General features: G+C 43.4%; 1 protein-coding gene across 1 annotated transcript in view; it reads right to left on the minus strand.

The window, feature by feature from the left end:
• Positions 1–26,481, minus strand: part of TSNARE1 (t-SNARE domain containing 1) — a 339,199-nt gene that overhangs the window by 169,496 nt on the left and 143,222 nt on the right. Inside the window, exon 5 of the mRNA XM_083622303.1 lies at positions 9,515–9,605. Within this exon, the coding sequence (XP_083478429.1) occupies positions 9,515–9,605 (91 nt within the window). The remainder of the gene's footprint in view (positions 1–9,514; positions 9,606–26,481) is intronic.

A 26,481-nucleotide genomic window follows, 5' to 3' on the forward strand; every position in this document is an offset into this window, starting at 1 on the left:
GCAACATGGCACAGAATTCACCACATCCAATATTTATCTATTATTATTATTATTATTATTATTATTATTATTATATCCCACCCATCTGGCTGAGTTGCCCCAGCCACTCTGGGCGGCTTCCAACACACACAAAATTAATAATAAAACATCAACGTTAATAGTAATAATCAGATCCTATATAAAAAGTCACAACAACTTTAAAATAAACAACTTATACCAAATAAAGCAATATGCATTAGAATCCAATACTAAACACTAAAATTAAACATCGGCAAGTAATAATTAGACAGTTTACACGTATTACAATAAAGAATCACTAATCTATAATCCATAAAAATAGCAGCAAATCACAATACATAAAATAATTCATACAAAACAAGGTAAAAGGATTAACTTAAGAAACAAAGACACACAGCTTATAAAATTATTTAAAGCAAAACAAAAAAAACTATCCCAGTCTCTCTCTTGCAATGCAGGAATCATTTTGCCCAAACTTGGGGATCAAAACTATGACCCTGAGATTAAGAGTCTCATACTCTACAACTAAGCTATGCTTCGCACACGGAGTGGTATAATAATAATAATAATAATAATAATGTGAAATTGCTTTCAGATTCTTCCTGGGAAGTGATTTATAAACAAAACCAATCATATTTTTTATTATTATTGGCAATTGTATTTTAAACTGACTTTAAATTGAGCCATGATTGAGAGGCATCATATAGGCCTGTCTGGGCCAAGTGTGTGTATGTGTGTGTGAAGAAGTGATGTTATTGTGCAACTGGACCACATTATTTTGTTCCTTTTCCAGCTCCTGAGCAAACACACACACAAGGGAATTCCATTCTGTGAAGCCTGAAGAAACTACCATGGAGCATCTCGGAAGCACAAATGCCTGAATGGCGCTCGCAGAGAGATTGTGTCAGATTGTTGTCAAAGCTGTTTCTGAACGCATTTAGAGGACGGCGCTCCTGAAGACAGATGGGGAAGAAACACTGATTTCATTTACGTTGCACCGGTGCTGAATAGGGCAGGCAACCTTGGCAAGTAAAGCATGATCACCGTTGAAGAAACAGATCAGACACATATTCTCTGCCATGAGGCATCAGAAGATGAATGCATTTGTGCTACACAAGGTAAACAAGCCATTTGCAGTATGGCTGTAAGCAAGACAAATAAGAAGTCTTGATTCCAAGGTGGCAGGGAGTGACATGCTTGTCTAGAGAGCCAGTGTGGGATAGTGGTTAGATAGAGTGTCAGATTAGGACCTGGGAGGCCAGGGTTCAAATTCTGACTTGGAAATCTTGACCAGTCACTCACTTTCAACCTAACCTACCCCAGAGGGTCTCCTTGAGTTTCCTTGAGTCTCCTTGCGTTTCATGTTGTTGTTGCTGTTGCCTTTCTTGGCCACATCCAGCTGTTTCTTCTTATGTTCTTGTAACTGCTAGCTCATTTGCCATCTACTATATGGTTTCCTCCCAGCAAAGTGGGAATTAAAACTACAGTGGTACCTCAGGTTACATACGCTTCAGGTTACAGACTCCGCTATCCCAGAAATATTACCTCGGGTTAAGAACTTTGCTTCAAGATTAGAACAGAAATCGTGCTGCGGTGGTGCAGCAGCAGCAGGAGGCCCCATTAGCTAAAGTGGTGCTTCAGGTTAAGAACAGTTTCAGGTTAAGTACGGACCTCCGGAACGGATTAAGTACTTTACCCGAGGTACCACTGTAGATACATATGCAAAATTTGCTGAAAATATACCAATAATTACAATGAAAACAGCTTAAAGAATTGCCATTCAAAGTTTCATATATTTTTTTTACTTAGCCAATGTATTATAAAAATGCTTTTGTTTTGTTTTTCGAAAATTGCTATTTATTCGGCTGCTGTGGGGAGATCGATATCTGACAGTGCAAGAAAAGAAACCAAACAAAGCGGAAACAAAATGATCTATTGATTCAGCAGGCTGACAACGCTGATGATGGTTTCTATTATCTGTAATTTAGAGATGCATTTCCTACCATGATTTGTAACTATTATCCAGTCTTGGATAGCAACCCAGGAAATCTCATCACAGGACTTGTCAAACACAAAGAGCCATGTTAGAACTCATCAACCGCAGGGCCAGAGCTAGTTTGCATGCTCTAATTCTCTGGAATTAATCTAATTTGCAAAAACATTTCCCACAACAACACTGTTCTGGTGCACTCGTAACGTTCTCAGTCTCCAAATTATGGATTATTAACCAGTCTCTGCTTCAACTGTGCTCTCTCTTCCATCATGTTGCTTGAGACAAAATTAAACCACAGTTATTCTGATGTATTTATCAAGATCTGCACCAGCTATGCTTCAGCCTAACCAGAATCGCTTTAAAACTAAGGATGAGCAGGTCTATTTCTGGAGCAATTCAGGCTCACATGCGTGTGTTTTTTTACCCATATTGACATGCAATTCTGTTTCTGCGTTTCATTTTATTTTTAAGTCTCAAAATATGTTTATTCACACAAGTGCATATGTTGGGGTTTCAACAATATTAATTAAATTTCCATTTTGGTACATCCAAACTGTGGGAGCTATGTTGCTACATTTGGAGACATGTGAAATCCAATGGAGAGCTTATTCTGATCGCCAAATGTCGCATGACAGTTCTTTGCGGTTTAAACTAACTTCCTAGAACAAACACACATCAGAATAGAACTATCTATGGCGGCTTTCCAAGTCCCCATCTCTCTCCCATCCCAGCAAAACAGGCCATCTATAGAACTACTAATATTGTGTCGTATAGCACAGCATCAAAGTAACACTTCTTATTTGCAGAATGTGGATAGATATGGGACAGGGATTTTCAGCTCCGACAAATGTGAAAGATCAAAAAGGAGAAAGGCTTTTTTATGTTAATGTACCATGGTCATGGGACGCAGGTGGCGCTGTGGCTTAAACCACAGAGTCTAGGACTTGCTGATCAGAAGGTCGGCGGTTTGAATTCCCGCGACGGGGTGAGCTCCCGTTGCTTGGTCCCTGCTCCTGCCAACCTAGCAGTTTGAAAGCACATCAAAGTGCAAGTAGATAAATAGGTACCGCTCCGGCGGGAAGGTAAACGGCATTTCCGTGCGCTGCTCTGGTTCGCCAGAAGCAGCTTAGTCATGCTGGCCACATGACCCGGAATCTGTACGCCGGCTCCCTCGGCCAATAAAGCGAGATGAGTGCCACAACCCCAGAGTTGGTCACGACTGGACCTAATGGTCAGGGGTCCCTTTACCTTTACCTTTACCTTTACCATAGTCATATTATAAAGTAGTTGTGTTCTATGTTATAAATCAAGCACTAGTAAGAGTTGTTTTCTCTCCATCCCCCCCATGTATTTTTTATCAATTAAAAAATTAGGGTGGATGGACTACGCAGAATTGGACAAAATGACAGGAAGGATTCGAAACCTGCGGGACCAGAGATTTACAGAAGATTGGAAGAAGTATATGAATTATTTGAAGAGCAACTGTAATCAACAAATTACGCTAGTAGGACTACAAGAAGTTTTGTAAGGAAGAATATATGAAGTATTGCAAAGAAGAGAAAGAAGAGAGATATTAGTTATGATATTTAAATGTAATAGTGAAAGTAAGAAATGTAAACTAAGTGAAAAAGATTGGAAAATTTTCATATTTTTTTTAATAAAATATTTATTAAGGTTTTAAAAGTTTATATAAAATAGAAAAAACAAAACAAAAAACAAAAACAGTAAAAATACATACAAAACATACAAAACACATACAGCAACAAGTATAATTTCAATCCCTTATATTCATAAAACTTACTTTCCAAGATTGGAAAATTTTCAGATGTGATTGATGGAAGTCAAAAAATTGTATGATATAAAAGTATGTTTAATAATTGTTGAAAATATTATGTTAAAAAACTAATAAAAATATATATAAAATTGGGGTGGAAGGAGCAAATGTTTATTCCCAAAGTGTGGCCCAGGGGGGGGCCGAGTCTGAGAACCACAGGTTTACAGTCTCTCTCTTGGTTAACTCCTGGTCATCCTGGGGACCTGAAGAAGCCTTTTACCCTCTCTTGAGCCATAAGACTCCAGCACTTTGACCTCCACTTTTCCTCCTGATCCAACCATCCCATCCAACACATCTCTAAAAGGATCATGACAACTGTAAGTAACTTGCAGCTTGGTAGCTCTTGTGTTGTGCAACCTGTTCTATCTGGGTCGTCTTCTTCTTTGGCGATCCCTCATAACCATGTCTTCCATGAACATAGCTTTAACAGTGAGTCTGTAAGTGACTGTGGAGGCCAATTCTGGATCCACAAGTCCTTCCACAGTAGGTTTCCAGGTGGGAGTTGATCACGGTGAGGGTTTGCCAAACGTGCCTTCCTCTTAGCACCTCTTCTCCCTTGTGTCCTGAGTTCGAGTGTCTTCAAAGCCCATGACACCCTTGGTAAAGGCTGTTCTCCAATTGGAGCGCTCACAGGCCAGTGTTTCCCAGTTGTCGGTGCTTATACTACATTTTTAAAGATTTGCCTTGAGAGAGTCTTTAAACCTCTCTTGTTGACCACCAGCATTATGCTTTCCATTTTTAAGTTTGGAATAGAGTAGTTGCTTTGGAAGACGATCATCAGGCATCTGCACAACATGACAAGTCCAAAGAAAGTTGATGTAGAAGAATCATTGCTTTGACACTGTGATCTTTGCTTCTTCCAGTACACTGATATTAGTTTGCCTGCCTTCCCAAATGATGTGTAAAACATTTTCGGAGACACCGTTGATGAAATCTTTTGAGGAGTTGGAGATGGCGTTTATAAGTGGTCCATGTTTCACAAGCATACAGCAAGGCTGGTAGTACAATAGCTTTGTAAACAAGCATTTTGGTTTCCCTGCAAATGTCCCAGTCCTCAACCACTCTGCACTTCAGTTGGGAGAAAGCTGCACTTGCAGAGCTCAGGCTGCACTCGCAGAGCTCTATCTGGGTGCATCCTACACAGCCTGAAGCTCAAGCCCAGGGATGTCGTTGGACTCCAACTCCTATAAGCTCCAGCCAACATGGTTCCTGGACAGGTGTGGTGGCCACTGGAGTCCATTAGAAGAAAACAGGTTTCCCACCTCTGCACTATCATAGCATCCCTCAGATGGCTTTGCAAATCCTTCTGGGGGAAGAAACATTGTGCTCTCTCTCTCTCTCTCTCTCTCTCTAAGCACATGAAACAAACAGTACACAACATAATGCATTCAGAAGGGATAGACTGCAAAGCTCTAAATCAACAGATGGTGTCTCATGATATCAGAAGCTTTATGAGAGAGAAGTTTTGGAGCACTATTCAGAAATTCCCCAAGAGGAACATCGAGGCTCAGCAGCCAGTACCCACTTGGGCCATTTGTTGTGAGGGAGAAAGATTGCAGGCTTCACATCACAATTTGTAGGTTTAATTATTGCAGCAGCAGGGTGATGCAGGTGAAAGGGGGGAGAGTGGAAGATTGTAGATCTGTTATACGAATTTAATAGGAGGTTCCATAAGCTATTATGGAATGCCAAGACAGAGGACCACACTTTTTCCTCATGCCGGAATATTAACATTTCCTTCTTCTGCAAACCATACTTTCAAAATTCATTTATTTGCAAAAAAAAAAATGTTCTCTCCTAGCTGGTCTTGCTCCAATTATACTTTGTTTTGTTTTTGCCGTGCTGCCAATGTTGATGGTAATGACATAAGAGTACCAGGAACAATTCTCTCTCTCTCTTCATTTGACTTCCCATTGGACCCAATTTGCGCCACAGAAAACGTCTCTGGAAGTCTCCGGCCAATTTTCCTGCGTCTTGATAACAGACCACAAGAAGAAATCTTTCATTTTATTTCACCCGAGCTTCCGTTTGGTAACTTAATAATCCAATCACCTGCTGCACCATTTGGAGAAGAAGAAAAAATGCCCTTATAAATTTGAGATGGTGCTGCATTTGCAAAAGATGTTGTACACTTTAATTGTTGTGTTGAATTTGGTACAAATTAGGTAAAGGTAAAGGGACCCCTGGCCATTAGGTCCAGTCGTGGCTGACTCTGGGGTTGCGGCACTCATTTTGCTTTATTGGCCGAGGGAGCTGGCGTACAGCTTCCGGGTCATGTGGCCAGCATGACTAAGCCGCTTCTGGAGAACCAGAGCACCGCACGGAAAAGTCGTTTACCTTCCCGCTGGAGCGGTACCTATTTATCTACTTACACTTTGATGTGCTTTAAACTGCTAGGTTGGCAGGACAGGGACCGAGCAATGGGAGCTCACCCCATCGCGGGGATTCGAACCGCCAACCTTCTGATCAGCAAGTCCTAGGTTCTGTGGTTTAACCCACAGCGCTACCCTTGGTACAAATTAGCCTCTATCTAACAGGGACCTCTCTCCAACCTTGAGAGAGTCTTTAAATTTCTTTTGTTGACCACCAGCATTACGCTTTCCATTTTTAAGTTTGGAACAGAGCAGTTATGAGACTGCAGCGCTGGTCATCAGGACGTCCTTGCCATCATAGATTGGCTCCACCCCGGTAATCATTGTGCGGGACACTAAATATGCTATTTCATAATGGTGGTTATCTGAGCTCAGTCACTGTGCATGCTAGCAGATAAAGCCTACACGAGCCACCAGCAGAGACTAATTACAGACTTCCATACCTGGGTAGAAGCAAACCATTCACAATTTAATATTAACTCCATTATCAGCCACCAAACTTTGACTACAGTCCAGGAAAATTCCATTCATCCAGATGCCCTTGATTTGGGAAATGAAGCGATTCATCCAAATGTTGAGATACAAGAATCCTGACATGAAAATAATCCCTGCAATTGGTTCCCAGACCCAGAGTTTATGAATAGGATTCTGGAAGACGTGGTAACTGAGTCTTTAAATTCTAGCCCTACTAGGATGAACTACCGTGTTCTTTTGATGTTCCTCACCATCTTGATAGGGTGTCTGCTGGTTACAACTGCACAGTTTTGAGAGACATGTCCTATATCTGCACAGACTAGCCAGAACACCCTCAATATTGAAATTAGATTTTCCACCCCAAAGAGGCATCCATTCAGGAACTCTGAAGGTTCCCTGGAATAAGACGAATATGAGAAATAAGCTGAACACACAAGGGCTATGAGTTGCGGGAGGTTGCTCAAGATTGAGTCTTGCAACCAAAATATTATATACAGATGCATGGTCTGGAGGAGAATGATATTTTGAACGATATTCTTCCATTTTTGCATGGGGATCATGTTCTCTTCTGCTTAGTTTTCGTTCTTTAATTATATTGGTAGATTGGTATTGTTTTATAGCGTGTTGCTTAGTAAGTGCTGTTAAATTAGGTTAGCTTAACAAAGGTTGCATACATTGAATTTTTTGTATGTATGAATATAATTGTTTCTAATATGTTCTGAATTGTTATATATTGCTCATTTGATATACTGCAGGCCGTTTGAGCACAATTTTGTAGAAAAGTGGCAGGCACGTAAACAGATGAAGATGATGGTACTGATGATCTCAGTCCCTAAATTTCATGCTTTCCACACACACACCATCTCCATATTTAAATTATTTTTTTCCCACAAGGGTCCCCTGATCTGAGCCACATGGACCTGGCTTCTTTTTCCAGGGGTGGAATGGAGGATGAAATTCATTGTTTTGCTCTCTTCCCATTGATAAAGCCATTGCTCTTCTCTTTTTAAGACCTCCAAAAGCTGTCTGCTCACAGAAGACATTGTTACACATGTCCGGAATAGAAACCTGGAGTGGCTGCTTAAAGCATTGTTGATTGATTTATCTCTCTCACACACACAACTTACAATGTAAAGCATGATCTAGTGTATGGATCTGGCCTGGATGTAATTGTACCATAAAACATCTACCAAACTGGCGCAGCACAGTAGCAGTTGAACCCTAAATAGCCTTACTAGGGCTAAGCAGTTACTGCCTTGACATCTTAAGATTTGTTGTTGTTGTTTAGTCGTTTAGTCGTGTCCGACTCTTCGTGACCCCATGGACTAGAGCACGCCAGGCACTCCTGTCTTCCACTGCCTCCCGCAGTTTGGCCAAACTCATGCTGGTAGCTTTGAGAACACTATCCAACCATCTCGTCCTCTGTTGTCCCCTTCTCCTTGTGCCCTCCATCTTTCCCAACATCAAGGTCTTTTCCAGGGAGTCTTCTCTTCTCATGAAGTGGCCAAAGTATTGGAGCCTCAGCTTTAGGATCTGTCCCTCCAGTGAGCACTCAGGGCTGATTTCCTTCAGAATGGATAATTTTGATCTTCTTGCAGTCCATGAGACTCTCAAGAGTCTCCTCCAGCACCATAATTCAAAAGCATCCGTTCTTCGGCGATCAGCCTTCTTTATGGTCCAGCTTTCACTTCCATACATCACTACTGGGAAAACCATAGCTTTTACTATACGGACTTTTGTTGGCAAGGTGATGTCTCTACTTTTTAAGATGTTGTCTAGGTTTTTTTTAAGATGCTGAGCAGTTACTGCCTTGGCATCTTAAGATATCATAGTGCAGAACTGTGCACTTGTAAACATTTCCTAATGAGGAAAACAGAAACTTCGAAAGGATTTGGGAACTGTCATGCAGTCCCAATCCAGCTGCCTATTAGAATTTAAAACAAATGAAAAACTAGGAGATCTAAACATGGATGTCCCAATTTCCTGTTACTTCTGCCATTTTTCAGTGTTTGATGCTTCCGTGTTCCATTTCAAATGAACTGCTTGAAGTTTAAATCAACGGCTTGTATCCAATATTAAATATATTCAGAGCAGATCCATTAAAAGTGATGGATATGACTTACAGGTCCATTCATTTCAATGGATCTACTCAAGGTAGAACTTAGTTGGCTATAACTCAACAGGCTTTCTCTCTCTGTCTCTCTAGGGGCAATTAAATGTACAGGTTCTGCTGCTTAAGTCTCTACACTCCAAAGTGTTATTTAAATTTAGTTACTTTTTAACATGAATGCTGTTGTGCAAAAATTGTGGCCAGATACAGAAATAAAACCAGGAATCTTGGAAACTGCTCATTATTAGGAGAGCATGACTTAAAACAAGGAACCTGGGGGGGGATCACTGGGAAGCCCCCTTCCTTAAAAATGGGGGAAAATATGCTTCAAAAATATGGATGAGTGCAGTCTAGTGCACATTAACTTGTGCGTAAATCCCAATCAACAGGAGTTACTTCTGAGTAAGGCATACATAGGATTCAAAACAAAAAGTAATGGGATAGTTCAAAGAGAGCCTATTGGTCCTTCTTTGGGTACATTCATAGAAACAGAGATTTAGCGTGTAGTTGTGCTGCCTCTCCCTTTCCTGTGCATAAGAAATTCAAAGGATCTGAAATGCACTGGATCAATAAAGATCTCTTTTGACTACAACCCCTTTGCTTTCCCCTTCCAGCTCCTTTATGGAATTTCCATTTTTCCTGGGTTTTGCAGCCATAGGATTGTGCTGTCACCCTCCACAACTTTGTCAGAAACCATTTCAAAGGCCACTTACCCTTGAAGAACCTCTGATGACCTCAGACAGCTGTCGGATGGCATTTGTGCATGTTGTGATGGTTTTGTTGGTCTCTTGTTGAGTCGTGTGCCTTAAAGAAAGAAAGAGGTCAATGACTTAGCAGCAATAATAATAATCAAAAGTTCTTTAGAAAGCCATCCCTGGAAACATAAGTGTCAACCTTTGCCAGTGCTCTACTTTCGCATCGATGTTGGGTGCGCCAATTAATGCCAATGCTCCTGAGCTGTGGAGCTTGACTTTGAAAATTTGGGGTCTCTCCCCCGGAACATTTTGTTAGTGAAACCAACAACTACAAACTATAATGAAAACCCATGCTTTGAAGGTAAACATTTGCACACAGCTACAAATGCACACACTCTCTCTCACTCTCTCATTTTTATTAAATTTTCTGTTTTACAATTTAAAATACTCATTTTAACATCCTTAAAATATCAATGACTTCCCTTCTTCTCTTTCCATGGTTCATTTTACATATCATAAATCCCTGCATATTTTACAAAAACTAAACCATTCAGTAGTCCATTATTGCATCCATCAAAACTTATTTACACTGTTGAATTCATCTTAATGCTGCCAACATTTTCAGCTGCGCACTATTATTTCCCATATATTCAACAGACATTTTCCAATCTTCTCTAAACGTATGTTCTTCTTGTTCTCTTATTGTAGATGTTAAGTCTGCAAGCTGAGCATATTCTGTCAGCTTAAGTTGCCATTCTTCCTTGGTTGGGACCTCACTCGTTTTCCATTTTGGGGCTAACAAAATACAGGCTGCAGTAGTAAAGGTAAAGGTAAAGAAACCCCTGACCATTAGGTCCAGTCGTGACCGACTCTGGGGTTGGGGCACTCATCTCGCTATATTGGCTGAGGGAGCCGCCGTACAGCTCCTGAGTCATGTGGCCAGCATGACTAAGCCACTTCTGGTGAACCAGAGCAGTGCACGGAAACACCGTTTACCTTCCCGCCGGAGCGGTACCTATTTATGCACTTTTTGAACTGCTAGGTTGGGATGAGCAGGGACCAAGCAACGGGAGCTCACCCCATCGTGGGGATTTGAACCGCTGACCTTCTGATCGGCATGTCCTAGGCTCTGTGGTTTAACCCACAGCGCCGTGCAGTAGTAGCATACATAAATAACCTTTTTTGACACCTGGGAATTTCAGTCTGAATGATCAGACTGTTGGGGATAATACAAATGCACTCTCGTATCTTAGACCAGAATGATGAATTCACGATTCCTGTAGTGCAGATTGAACCATAACAACAACCAGCTTGCAGCTGTTAAATTTCACAACTGGAAGGTGATGGGCAGGGGGAACTGGACTCAAAGGAAACACACGGAGCCAATCCCCTACTGCTGATAATCCTTTAAACTGTGAAGAGAGATGTTCCTCTTACACCTTAAGAAAGCACAGAAAGTAAGCAGAAATTTCTCCTTGCAGGACACTTGATACAGGGCACAGTTACACAAAATATACCCACCAGAGCCTCATACCAGTCCTCTAGCACCATTAATCCCTGACCATTGGCCATGCTGGTTGGCCCTGATGGGAGTTGGAGTACAATGATATCGGGAGCGCCATAGGTTCCACAGCCCCTGATTCAAGCTGTGAGGACTACCCTGCAGGTGGGATTGACCTCAAAGTTGAAATGCCCTGGAAAAACACAGTTGTGTTTCTTTCCAGCAGTCACTAGTCACTTTGTTCATGCTCCATCACAGCTTAATTTTACCTCACATACCATATGTGCTTCAATGGAATACGGAACCTTCCGATTCCAGTACAGTGCAAAGATGCTCCCGTTTCCAACAAACCTATTATCTCTCCACCTATCTTCATCAAGTGTTGGTGCTGACCTTTAAAGCCCTAAACGGTCTCAGTCCAGTATATCTGAAGGAGCATCTCCACCCCCATCGTTCTGCCTGGACACTGAGGACCAGCGCCAAGGGTCTTCTGGCGGTTCCCTCACAGCGAGAAGCCAAGTTACAGGGAACCAGGCAAAGGGTCTTCTCGGTAGTGGTGCCCGTCCTGTGGAACGCCCTTCCTTCAGATGTCAAAGAGATAAACAACTACCAGACTTTTAGAAGACATCTGAAGGTAGCCCTGTTTAGGGAAGCTTTTAATGTTTGATGCATTACCGTATTTTAATATTTTGTTGGAAGGCGCCCAGAGTGGCTGGGGAAGCCCAGCCAGATGGGCGGGGTATAGATAATAAATTATTATTATATTATTATTATTATCTGACTTCAATAATATTTGGTCATTTTTGTCATCTGTACCTCAAACCAGTTCTTAGCATCCAACAACAGTTCTTAGCATCTCCCCCTCTCCAATTATAGCTAATAGCCAACCTCTCAGCTGCATGGAGAAGACTCACCAACTCCATATCTGCTAGCAGGACCAATGATGCTCTCATATGACGAAACAGTATAGCTTACATATGAATCATCCTGGATCCTTTGATGTGCATCGGAGGCCCTTCTCTGTGTGTGCCACCCAAGGGAAGGGTAGAGGCCTTTTCAGCAGTCTCCCCCTCCCCAGTCTATGGGATGCTATTCCCGGAGAGACATACTGGGATAACGTACATCTCAGTCAGTTTTCTTTTGCCTACAGACTTTTCTGCCTTCACAGACCTTGGGTTAAGTAATGGTGGTGCTCATCTTTCAGTAGGTGTAGGGAGGACTTGGTGCCTATTAAAAATTATTGCTGGGCGAACTTTTTTATTTATCTTGTACTGTCAAGTGCTTCCATTTTTCTGTGGCTTTAAATCGTTTGCGTGTGTTGTCATGTTTTCACCGTCGCGGCAAACAGAGAACTAACAAATGAAAGTAACCTCCCTGGTATCTTTGAGTGAAAGGTTGTGCAGAAATTAATTAATTAATTAAGAAACCAATAAATAATGATAACAGGTTCCATAGTAAAAAGAGAACCAGTCATTCCCCCTCTTTGATCAAGGCCAACTTCCAGGATCCCATTAGCTTATTATGAGCACATCCAACAAATATGAATTTTATCTGCTCATATTGAGTCAAAGCACCAAGAACCAAATAATATCCATAGTTCAAAGCAAAGCACATTCCTCCCAATAGAATGGCTTGCAAGAAACTAAAAATAATGATAACCATCTGAAGGAGCATCTCCATCCCCATCGTTCAGCCTGGACACTGAGGTCCAGCTCCGAGGGTCTTTTGGCAGTTCCCTCACTGCGAGAAGTGAAGCCACAGGGAACCAGGCAGAGGGCCTTCTCAGTAGTGGCCCCTGCCCTGTGGAATGCCCTCCCATCAGATGTCAAGGAAATAAACAGCTATCTGACTTTTAGAAGACATCCGAAGGCAGCCTTGTATTGTGAAGTTGCTAATGTTTGATGTTTTACTATGTTTTATATATTCTGTAAGCCACCCAGAGTGGCTGGGGAAACCCAGCCAGATGGGCAGAATATAAATAATAAAATTATTATTATTATCATCACCATCACCGTTGTGGGTCAGACAAGCCAGATGGGCAGAATATAAATAATAAAATTATTATTATTATCATCACCATCACCGTTGTGGGTCAGACAAGATGTTACAAGGAATTGCATTATTATTTTTCCCATTAAAAAGAAGAACACAATAAGGCAGCAACCCTTGAATCTGATAAGAATAAGGGTCACTCTTTCTCCCAGATCAAAAAATGCCCTCTCCTGCAAGCCAATTTTTCATCTGTGGTGGGAATCGTAGAAAGTGCCCCTTGAGACCTCTGCTTTAGCCTGAACTAATGTGCATTCTATGGTTACATGACTGGCAGCTTCACCTCTGTGGCAAATCTATGCAGCGTGCGCCACTTTGCAAGAAAGGGCTCCCGAGAGCTTCAAAGCACAGGTAGAACAGCTGCCTGTGATTAAAAGGAAAAAACACGCTGCAATTTTATGCACAGTACCCAGCAATCCTATAAACGAGAACTTAGTGTACCATGAAGATAACATCTCTTCAGCCACAGAGCAGTACTTCAGATACATATTACTGGTTTAATATATATATATATATATATATATATATATATATATATATATATACTAGAGAGAAGAGGCTATTTTTGTCACTGCTCGGCAGCCAAAGAAGAGCCAAAGAAGAAAAATACACAGTGGGCCAGGACTAAAGGATGCTCTTTAGATTGAAACAACAACCAAAAAAAACTTGGCAGAATAGACATCATTAAGCTGCCACATGGTGCCTTTGTCATCCATGTTTTCAGTGTTTATAGCACTTACTGTTCTGAACATGAGTCCAACTGATCACATGCATACACACATAACCAGCCACCTGACACAACTCTCTAGGGAATATTTTTTTTTTGCCATCCTTCTACTTATTCATTTCTCTGTTTTATATCCCACTTTGCCTCTACGGAGCTCAAGGTGGGATACATGTTTTCTCCCCTCTTCGACATCGTGCAATCTTTTAGCCATGGGATGTTTAAAGACACCAACGCATAATTATTTCTAATCCTTCTAACCTCCTTTGGGGTAGGTTTGCGGGTATGGCAGAAGGAGATAGGATCTGCCCATGCGATGCCCACCTGGTGGAAACTCTAGCTCACATGGCCCTTAAATGTAAAATGTATGATGATCTCCACCAACAATTTCTAGACCATCTATGTATTCTAGCATGGAAACCAGAGACAGAAGTTATACGCTTCTTATTACAGGGAAGAGACCAGGAGCTCAAGAAGACAGTAGCTAAGTTCCTCTATTTGATTTTTTGTCGCCGAAGTATGCTACAGGATCCTGCCCTTGCTGGAGACCCACCGAGATGAAATAGACTGCTCGCCTCTTCTTCCCTTTGGCAAATGACTGTACTGTTGAAATGGCAACGAGATCGCACTGGCCTATTTATTCTGAATGTATTCTGAATGTTTCTATGTGAGGCCAATGAAGGTTTGATGATGATGATGATGATGATGATAATTATTTCAACTCGCTATGTCGCCATTGACATTAAATGGACCTGCCACTTCTGTGCATTTCAGTGGGTCTACTCTGAGTAGACTTTGCTCAACTACCAGCTTATTTTCTATGCATTTGTTGCTGATTTGCTTCTTTTAAATCCTATATTTTTGGCAAATTGCTTCTTATTAAAGCAGCATATAAATGTTTTAAATGGGACATGGAATTTGCTGCAAGGGAGTCACCCTCAAACACATTCCCTTCCTTGTTCTGCCAGCTCACAGTGGAATCTGGTTAAAAAACCAAAAAAAAAATGCAGCTCTTCCTTCCGTCTGCATTTGTTGCACAGCGTGTCTGTATAGATATATAGATTAAGGATCTTCCTCGCTGTACCATAGGGTGACATTCCCCGGAATCCAATTCTTTCCGCCTGAGACGTCCCTTTAATTAACTTCTTACTGTCCAGTGGGGAGAAGGATACGGCAGAAAGCTAATAATAAAAATAATACTGACATATCTTATTACTCTTCCATATTAAAATAAAATAAAATGCTGTGGGAGGTGAAATTCCAAAGCTTTTATTTTTTAATGAAGATCTTAATGGCACAGAATGTAAATTAAACCTAATTACGACCTGATTTATGAATGAGTCTCCAAGAGTGAAGCCTCGCAAAGTTAATTATGCTGACAGTGCAGCAAAGGCAAGAGACATTGAGTTTTGAGACGGCTGAGAATGGTCATTGGGTGGAGTAAAGAAGGAGTGGGGAAACTGTGGTCATGCAGATGTTGTTGAGCTACGACTCTGTCATTCCAAGATAGCATGGTCAAGGATACGCTGTAGTCAGGCAACATCCAGGCAGTCAGAGTTTCCCCATGGAAGAGAGCATAGCTTGCCTTCAGAAGGTCCCATGCCCATTTCTCAGTGTGATGGCCTGGGACTCGGGCTCGGACTCGGAACCAGAGGAGACTCAGTCTACACCAGATCCTTTGCCTCAGGCATCATCTGAACCAAGTCTGGGGCCTGCTCCTGAAGTCTGCACAGGTTCCCCTGAAACAAACACCAGCTAGGCCGAGTCAGGGGCCTGAGCCTGCCGTGGCTCCAGATGCGGGGATTACCTTGTTGCCTTCAGCTGGGCCTCACAGCTGCTCCACTACTGGTTGGGTCAGGAGAGGCTGAGGCGGCCCCTGGGTCTAGTAACCCACCGTCTCCCGAGCTGCAGAGACTCAGGTCTGAGAGAAGGAGAGACATGAGTACTCGCAGGAGGAGTGCTCGCCTTCGGGCGAAACGGAGGTGAGTCGCCGGGGGATCAGGACCAGCCTCTACCCCGACAAAGATAAAAGGCTGTCGGACCCTGCCCCAGGCTGCGGGAGCAACATTGCTGTATGCCAGATCCTGCCTGAGATCCTTTACCTGTCCTTGCCTGGTTTCCTGCCTTGTGTCCTGCCTTGGCCCTGTTGGACTGACTCCTAGCAGAACCTTCGGATTCTGAACCGGACCTGGACCGCGCTTCTCAGGTTATCCCCAGGCCCAGCACACCCTGCCCAAACCCCTGGGGAACTACTGCTAGTCAATGTCAAAAATAGCAAGCTAGGCAGGCAGAGGAGGGCTAGAAGCTGTCAGCGTTTGACAGCGGCCATATCTTGGGAACAGCTCCAAGTGGCTGGCTAAAACAGGCGAGGATAGCCAATGGGTCACAAACCCTTAATAATAATAATAATTTATTTATACCCTGCCCTCCCTAGCGGGAGCTGGGCTCAGAGCGGCTAACATCTTATCAATAACACAGTATACATAAAACAGGCATCAATTAATTAAAATACATCTTAAAATTAATTCAGACAAATTAAAATCTGGACAAATGGCAGTTATCAGGTTAAGATTGAGAGCAGTTAATACTTGCCAGGACCAACTGTTTTCACTGATCATATAAGGACCTGTGAACAGGCTGGGAGGCCTCCTTTATGCTTGTTCTTATACAATGGAAAATAGGTCAGACTGCACCCTGGCCAAAGGTCTGACGGAACAGCTCCGTCTTGCAGGCCCTTCAGAAAGATGTCAAATCCCACAGGGCCCGTGTCTCTGGTGGGAGAGTGTTCCACCAGGCTGGGGCCATGGCTGAAAAGGCCCTGGCTCTGGTCAAGGCCAGTTGAATTTCCCTAGGGCCCGGGATCTTCAGAGTGTTGTTGTTTGCAGACCATAAGGTCCTCCATGGGGCATACCAGAGGAGGCAATCCAGTAGGTACGAGGGTCCTAGGCCGTATAGGGCTTTGAAGGTTAAAACCAGCATCTTAAACCTGATCCTGTACTTCACCGTGAGCCAGTGCAGCTGAGTTGAGAGCGAGTGGGGTGTAGTGGTTAAGAGCGGTGGACTCGTAATCTGGTGAACCGGGTTCGCATCTCCGCTCCTCCACAAGCAGCTGCTGGATCACCTTGGGCTAGTCACACATCTCTGAAGTATCTCAGTCTCACTCACCTCACAGAGTGTTTGTTGTGGGGGAGGAAGGGAAAGGAGATTGTTAGCCGCTTTGAGACTCCTTCGGGAAGTGATAAAGTGGGATATCAAATCCAAACTACTACTACTACTACTACTACTCTTCTTCTTCTTCTTCTTCTTCTTCTTCTTCTTCTTCTTCTTCTTCTTCTTCTTCATGTGAAGACAGGTTCCCGCAGATTGAACAGAGAAGACCTGGGCTTTTCTTCAGCCAGAATGCACAGGAACTCAGTTCTGGCATCTCTCAGGTGGTTGCCATTCCCATTATAAGAGAACAAGGGAGGCATTCGTAGTGAGTTCTGGCAATTCTTTTTTTCTAGAAAAACAGCACTGGACGAGAGCAATAGTGGATCCAACACTCGAGAAGGTGGTTTCTGCACGTGCTGCAGAGGGAAATAAGGGCCAGATGGGGATCGTCAAAGTGGGAAGTTGGTCCAACCAGGAGAAGGAAGACTCTGACCCTAAACCTTGCAGGATATCTTGCGGGACAAAAAGAGGCTAAGGAATAAACCCTACACAAATCAGGAGTGGGGTCCCTAAGACAGTTGAACGGTATCCTGCATGCCTCCTTCTGGCAACTCCTACAGCTGAGCTGGTTCTAAACATCTTGCTCTGCTTTCCTTTGGACTTCATCAGCAAGGCCGAGAGGGGACAGGTCTTGTCACCTGGGCAACCCAGGACCTCCACACACACTCCCCAGGCTTGCAACCTGGGGAGGTAATTTTGGTGCTCCTAATGCATTAGATGGACGTCACCCCTGGATGTGCACTCCATCATCTCGAGAGACAGGTGGATGCCGATAACAACAGTTGGGCAGATAGTCTGAGTCGGCGTAAGATCCTCCATGTAGAATTAGTTGTTGTTTAGTCGTTTAGTCGTGTCCGACTCTTCGTGACCCCATAGACCAGAGCACACCAGGCACTCCTGTCTTCCACTGCCTCGTGCATTTTGGTCAAACTCATGTTGGGAGCTTCGAGAACACTGTCCCACCATCTCGTCCTCTGTCGTCCCCTTCTCCTTGTGCCCTCCATCTTTCCCAACATCAGGGTTCTTTCTAGGGAGACTTCTCTTCTTATGAGGTGACCACAGTATTGGAGCCTCAGCTTCAGGATCTGTCCTTCCAGTGAGCACTCAGGGCTGATTTCCTTAAGAATGGATACAGGTTTGATCTTCTTGCAGTCCATGGGACTCTCAAGAGTCTCCTCCAGCATCATAATTCAAAAGCATCAATTCTTCGGTGATCAGCCTTCTTTATGTTAGAATAGCCTCACCCAAATTCTCCATATCTCCTTGCTCCCATTGTCCCTGATTACTGACCATGCTGCCTAGGGCTGATGCGAGCTATAATTCTAAGGTATTTGGAGGGTATGTGTTGGCTACCCCATCATAGGCTCTACATCAGCCATGAGGAAGCTGTGCGTATGCAAAATGGGTGCACAAAATGTGTACAAGGAGCAAAATGTACACAACACCAGAGGACAGAGTGGGATGGAGCAGACGTACGATTGTCAGAGAGTCCAACATAGGATGTAATTTTCTGCTCAGTCCACCCCTATGAAGTGTATGCCTCATATTTAATTTGAATTTGTATCTTCCTTCATCTCACTCTTCCTCCCTTCCCCCAAGCTGATCTTCCCTTTCTACGGTCTTTAGTTGACATTGATATAAGATATTTTAGGAACTCAATTATTGTTTGCGTATTTGAGAATTCGCCTCTTTTTTTGTCTTTTTAGTTTTGAACCAATTTCATTTTAATTGGTATCCTTTTTTATAGTTTTTAATACTGTAGATCTTGAAAAAGCAGTTCGATAAAATTCATATTAAGAGAGAGAGATAGAGAATGCTTTCAGGGGGAAGAACTGCCAAATATCAAATAAAGTGGAATTATTTCAGAAAGCAGCTATTAAATTAGAATGTAGCTGAAACGGATAACGCCACATTCCTAGGCTTACTTACCCAGATACAAGTTCAAGTGAGTTTGATCGGAATCACTACTAGAAATGGAGGGGGAATTCAATTCAGTTCGCATTGAAATGTAAACCAACAGAATTTGCACTTTCTGGACAATGTGAGAAACGAAAGGCAGCCATCCTTGAAATCTCGCCGCACTTACGTAGCTTTGGGGAGGCAGTGTGAGGGCTCTGGCAGCTTCCCAGAGCCCTCGCACTGCCTTCCCCAAACCCAGTAAGCATGGCAGTGCCTTCCTTATTAGTCTATGGGAAGGTGTGAGGGCTCTGGGAGTGTTCCAGAGGCTGGTAAGGAAGGCACTTCATCGCTTGGCAAGGTCTAGGAAGGTCCCAGAAGAGGACCTTCCCAGATGTTGCTTTGTGGTGGTGGGGAAACATTTTCAGGGATTCCTGACCTTGTGTGATTTTGCCTTTGCACATGGACCCCCAGAACCAAACCCTCACGTAAGTGGCGGACCCACTGCAATTAATTTCGGAGTTTTTATATCTTGCCCTTCCTCCAAATCAGAGCACAGGGTAGTTGACAACAAAAATACACACAACATCAATTACAAAGAATAAAACCATCCATCCATCAAAAAGCAAACAAACAGACACCAAGTTGACACTAAGTTAAACTCCAACCAGCCCCAACATCATCAGGAACAATGGTCACTTTGGTTCAGTCTTCTTATTCTTCCGTACCCCCCAACGTTTGCCCGATGAAAATAGAGATGTCCCCTCCCACATTTCTCCAATGAAATAGGATCATCCTATTCCATACTCTCCAGTGCTTCTCCGATGAAAATAGAGATGTCCTAAGGAAAAGTGGGATACTCCAGGATCAAATCAGAAACTAGGACAGCTTCTGTAAATCCAGGACTGTTAAAAGCAAGGGGAGGCAGCATATATTGGAGGCCAGTTAAGTCAGATAATGTGTGCCAAACGTAGCTGCTCCACATACATTCCCTGGCATAATGGCTCTTGGGAAAGCAGACTCAGTATAACTTGTTTACCAAAAAGAGGAGAAAATAAATAAGAAAGCTTCAAGTGTTATACTTGCTTGAGAAATTCTCAGGTTAAGAGGGAAGTCTAGGCCTAAAGAGGTAACATTAATGTGGGTTTGCAATTAGCTCTTGAAATACAACCCTATTATCATTCCTCTTTAGTTTTAATGTATCTGTGAGAGCTTTTTTTGTTTGTTTAGGTTGCCTAGGGCAAGATAAAACGACAAATTTAATAAATAGCAATGGTAACCCAACTGAAGCAAAATACTGGAGAAATAAAATATTTAAGTCATTGATAGGCCAAAGTGCCAGAGATATATCTGTTCTTCGTTACCTTTATTGCACATTGACCTGGCCACATTTTTTAATGGAAAGTTGACCATAAATAACAACGGATCCATCCAGTGTTATTTTTTTTTGAAAAAGAGGTGCTGAACACCTCCCTTGTTCTCTTATAATAGCAATGGTCCCACCTGAGAGGTGACGGAACTGAGTTCTGGTGAGTTCCGGCTGGAAAAAAAGCCCTGAATCCATCCATTCACCAATCAATGACTTTCTAAATCATGGCAACATTATTTCCTGCTTGAAACATCAGCAGACATGCAGCTTATTTTGTCAGGAAGTGTATGCAGACTCTGTACATCACTACCACCAGAAACAAACAAAAGAAACCCTTTTCAAAAGGCATTGCTCTGCTTGAACTCTGATAAAGACCCACAGATTCCATTTGAATAAGTGAGATTAATAGATTAGTCTATCAGAGAGTGGTTTCCTTGGCCCTCGCAGAGAACAAACAGCTATAAGCAGGGGGAGCTGCGTTTTACAGCCACCTCAATTTGTCCTCTAGATTTCCCCTTCTGTTTATATATGAAAAGACAGATTAAAGTATCCTTCATTTTACAGCCGAGGGGCATTTATTGCCAAAATAAACACAGTGGAAACACAAGCGAGAAAACCCACCTGCCGTACAGTCTTGGGAATAGAAAGCAAACTACATCCCCGTGTCTCAAATTACACCCAGAATGATGCTTAAAACATGTTGTTGGTTTTAAGCGAAGGGGATAATTTCCCACCGTGCAGCATCCAGACAATAAACTAAAATAAAATACAGGGTGGGAAATTGGTCCTGAGCTTGCTTGCTTTCCCCCTTGGTGCTTTGATCCTTCGATTTCACAGGAATGGAAGGGGAAAGTCCACTTTGTCCTAGGATCTACTGCCGAGTTGGGCAACCAAGTTTGCACAGCAAGGAACAAGGGCTAATGGTATTGGCTTGCTAAGCAAGGGAGGATTTGATGGGCTTCCCTCCTTTATCGGACTCTGTGGTGATCACACAGGGTCCCCAGATGTTTAATGGTCTATTGATCCCTGTGCCAAAACTGTGCTCGCTTCCCCGCTGCCACCAACCAGTTACTCTCTGGTAAAACACTGAGTCCAGACAGTTGTTAAAAGTGAACCAAAAAAACCAAGTTTATTTTACAAACATTAACAAGTTTATGGTTTCTCAGATAATATTCCTGTCAGTATCTTAACTTTAGTTTCTTTACCAGCCTATACCTTCCTAATACCTTCTGACTGATTACAGTGGTACTTCTGGATGTGAACAGGATTCGTTCCAGAGCCCCGTTCGCATCCTGAAGCGAACGCAATGCTTCAGGTGAACGCACGCATGTGCGCGATGTCATTTTGAGCGTCTGCGCATGCGCGAGCGGCGACACCCGGAAGTAACGCGCTCCGTTACTTCCGGGTCGCCACGGAGCGCAACCCAAAAATATTCATCCCGAAGCTACTTCAACCCGAGGTATGACTGTATCTCAACTGTTTGACTGACTCCTCTTAACAAATTATCTCACTCTCTCACACCAGACTAGCCCAACCCACAGATGTATCTTATCTGTCTCTTCTAACTCCAAACTGTCTTCTCAACAACCCTAACTCTTAACTCTCTCCTCTTAAAAACCCCTCTGCGCTTAAACCTTATACACAGTTACCTCAGCCCCCTGGGTTCCCACTGGTTAGTCATTTTACAATTAGTTAACCCTTTCCCTATGAACCCAGTATGATGTCACACACATAGGAGGGCAAACGCCACAGACTCCAACTCCCATAATCTCAGTTGGGTCTCATGGGAGCTAGAGTTCAAAAATGACCAAAGGTCTAAAGTTTCAACACCCATTTCATTTGCCTGAGGTCTCATCCAGGCCAGGTTTCCTTCCCCCCCCCCCCTGCATTTCTATGTCTGGCCTTTAAAGCTCTGTGTCTAAGCATAGGTTTGTTTTTGTTTTTTGTCCTGGCACGTTCCCCCGGAAAACCAGTGTTTTACTGCTGGATCAAACCAAATGCCAGTTGGGTTTTTGGCAGACTGCTGTTTCCTCCGATTCAGTGGTAAAACCCAGGTATTCCCAGGGAAAGCGCTGGAACAAAAAAGAAGGAAAACCTCTCAGGCACAATGCTTTAAAGCAGTGTTTGCCAAACTTGGGTCACCAGCTGTTTTGGGAACTCCCATCATCCCTAGTTAGCAAGACCAATGGTCAGTGATGATGAGAATTGTAGTCTTAAAAAAGCAGCTAGAGTCCCGAGTTTGGAAAACCCTGCTTTCAAGCATGAACATGTTCCTTGAAAGCATGATGCAAAAGGATGTCTGTGTGACTTCTGTATTTCAGCCTCCTTTCTCATTCATGTCTGGCGATGAGTACCATTTTTAATCCTAAGAGTGATGGTGGAAGGGTGTGGAGCTTGGGCAAGGCAGCAACACTGGATCCTGACTTTGCAGAATCCTCAAAGTGGGGTGCCTTGTAAAGGTCCGTATAGTTGAAGCTATGGTTTTCCCAGTAGTGATGTATGGAGGTGAGAGCTGGACCATAAAGAAGGCTGATCGCTGAAGAATTGATGCTTTTGAATTCTGGTGCTGGAGGAGACTCTTGAGAGTCCCATGTACTGCAAGAAGATCAAACCGATCCATTCTGAAGGAAATCAGTCCTGAGTGCTCACTGGAAGGACAGATCCTGAAGCTGAGGCTCCAAGACTTTGGCCACCTCAGGAGAAGAGAAGACTCCCTGGAAAAGACCCTGATGTTGGGAAAGATGGAGGGCACAAGGAGAAGGGGACGACAGAGGACGAGATGGTTGGATAGTGTTCTCGAAGCTACCAGCATGAGTTTGATCAAATTGAGGAAGGCAGTGGAAGACAGAAGTGCCTGGCATTCTCTGGTCCATGGGGTCATGGAGAGTCGGACACGACTAAACAACAACAACAAAGGTACCCCTGACCGTTAGGTCCAGTCGCGGACAACTCTGGGGTTGCACACTCATCTTGCTCTATAGGCCGAGGGAGCCAGTTTTTGTCCACAGATAGCTTCCAGGTTATGTAGCCAGCATGACTAAGCCGCTTCTTAGAGAACTTCCTTAAAATGCAACATTGATGGTACATAACCCCTTGGAAGCTCTCCAAGATGTATAAAAGTGTACCAAGCAATTGTTGGAGGTGTAAAGAAAAGCCAGGTAATTTATACCACATGTGGTGGCAATGTAAATAAATCAAGGTGTTATGGGAGGATATTCATTCCGAATTGGAATTTGAAAAAATGTTAAAAATATCTTTCAGCAAAAAACCAGAAGCTTACCTAGTGGGAATCACAGACTCGGATATCCCTAAAAAAAGCTAAGGAACTTTTTCTTTATACTACAGTTACAGCAGGAATACTCATTGCGACAAATTGGAAAAGCGACAAAGTCCCTTCTAGATCAGAGTGGACTCCAAAAATGATTGAATATGCAGTACCTATTTATCTACTTGCACTTTGACGTGCTTTCGAACTGCTGGGTGGGCAGGAGCTGGGACCGAGCAATGGGAGCTCACCCCGTTGCGGGGATTCGAACTGCCGACCTTCTGAACGGCAAGCCCTAGGCTCTGTGGTTTAGACCACAGTGCCACCCACGTCCCTGGGGTGCCTTGTAGGGTGACAGATTTATCGCCCACCCTTCCCCAAAAAGTCCCGGGGCAAGGTAGATACAGAGCAGGCATGGCAATCTCAAAACAGCCTGAAACATCTATCAAAATAACTCTTTAAAACCCTTAAATTACTGCAAACATCAGAAACAGCTGCAAAAGGATGTGTGTGTGTCCCTCATCCTCTCAATGGTAACTTCCTTTATTAGTCTGGCAGCTTTGCGTGTAGCTGAACGTGCATCTAAACTTTGCACAGAGTTTTTCTGTTTCCCAGAGATGGTGACATTTCCACCCTGCTTTTGAAATGGAATGAGCCTGAATGTTGTCCCTTTCCAAGCTGGTAAGACCTCTCCCGCCCTTTGCATGCTCTTAGAAATAATTGCCAGCAATTTCAGGGCTCTCTCCCTCCCTCTCTTTTTCTGCTAATCCTTTTACTGCTTGGGGAGGCAGGGTTGGTGGGGGTGAATTCCATCACGCCCAACCCATAGGGTTTGTATTGCTCAGGCTGTCCTTTCCCAATTCAGATTTTGTGATCTCTTGCTCTTCCCCTATTAAATGTCTATAATGGGTGGCTCTAAGCAAGGGGCCAGGGGGCGTGCAGGAGACACTCCATCTGATCTGCAGCTCTTGATGATCTGCAAAACGGTAAGCGTGTTGCAGAACTGGAATTCAAAAGTGGCAAGATCAATTCTGCCTCGGCCAGACCTCACCTGCAGTTCTATTGTCCAGTTCTGGGCCCCACTGTTTCTTTTAAAAAAAGGGATATTGACAAGTTAGAACGTGCACAGAACAGAGAGACCAAGGTGATGAAAAGTATGGAAAGTCATGCCTTATGAGGAATGGTTGAAGGAGTCGAGTATGTTTAGCCTGGTGAAACTCAGTCACTCTGAAAGATTATATTGGAACACTGTTGATGAGGGGTAGGCAACCTAAGGCCCGGGGACCGGATCCGGCCCAGTCGCCCGCGGACAGTCCGGGAATCAGCATGTTTTCACATGAGTAGAATGTGTCCTTTTATTTAAAATGCATCTCTGGGTTATTTGTGGGGCATAGGAATTCATTCATTTCCCCCCAAAAAATATAGTCCGGCCCACCACATAGTCTGAGGGACAGTGGACTGGACCATGGCTGTAAAAGGTTGCTGACCCCTGCTGTAGATCTAGCTGGAAGAAAACACAGGGAGATCTTCATTGATTGTTACCTTATATCCCTAATTGTTATTGTTCTACAATTATGATATTATAATATTATAATCTTAGAAGGTTATACGTGTGTGAATGTGAGGGGGTATGACTGCAACTGTCATGAAGGGACCCTACACTTCTGATTTTGTAATAGCACATGTAAACCCAACACTCACAGTGAAAACAACGTTCAGAAACATCATCAGAAACAGCAAGCTGTATTCTGATGCCCAGTCAGAATGACATACTCTCCTGTTCCATCTTTCATCTTCCAGTTTGGAGAGAGGTCATAGCTCAGTGGTAGAGCATCCACTCTTCATGCAGAATATTCCAGGTTTGATCCCCGGAATATCCATTTAAGGCTGGGGAAAGGATCCCTGCCTGAAACCCTGGAGAACCAATGGATCTGGTGTCTCTCACCGTAAGGAAGCTTCCTATGTTGCACTTAACTTTAAATCAATTAAATTAATATGTTTACGGGACACAGGCAGGGGCGTTAGAATTTCCCACTGGCTTCAAGAAGCCCAGAGCCAGGAATCAAGGAGACAGCAATATTCAAATGTTTGATTAAAAGAAAACAAAGCCCCATGTTGACCTGAGAAAGAGATTAAAGAGTGCACGGTAAATTATTAAAGTCATCCTCAGGAGGGAGGCTTTACATATTCTGAAAATTGATTAAAATCAGCTTTACTCCCTCCAGAACAGGTTATGCAAGGGCACATAACTGGGGGAAAATAATGCATTTTGCAGGGGAGTCAGTGGGGAATCCAATTCTATTAAAGAATTGTGCTGCTATTTCCTCAGCACCGGGCAATCGCTTGATGAAATCTTCTCATCGGTGCTAATGGATATTCCATCTCCCATTGGAATCTGCTGCCGAGAATCTGGAGGACGCAAATGGATTTCCGCGTAGCAGTGGAAGAGGAAGGGGTGAAATCCGGCAGGAGAAACAGAAGTGTTAAAATCAGAGGAGTACAACCCCTCAGCGTTTAAGGGGCTACAGATCAGTTGCGGAGATCGCATGTAAGAGGCCTGAACTTTGACTTCCAACTTCACTAGGTGTTGTTCTTGTTGTTTAGTCATTTAGTCATGTTCGACTCTTCGTGACCCCATGGACCAGAGCACGCCAGGCACTCCTGTCCTCCACTGCCACCTGCAGTTTGGTCAAACTCATGCTGGTAGCTTCGAGAACACTGTCCAACCATCTTGCCTTCTGTTGTCCCCTTCTCCTTGTGCCCTCCATCTTTCCCAACATCAGGGTCTTTTCCAGGGGGTCTTCTCTTCTCATGAGGTGGCCAAAGTATTGGAGCCTCAGCTTCAGGATCTGTCCTTCCAGTGAGCACTCAGGGCTGATTTCCTTCAGAATGGAGAGGTTTGATCTTCTTGCAGTCCATGGGACTCTCAAGAGTCTCCTCCAGCACCAGAATTCAAAAGCATCCATTCTTC

This window comes from Podarcis filfolensis (genome assembly GCF_964270895.1).
Source record: "Podarcis filfolensis genome assembly, chromosome: 7".
NCBI classification, from domain to species: Eukaryota; Metazoa; Chordata; class Lepidosauria; order Squamata; family Lacertidae; genus Podarcis; species Podarcis filfolensis.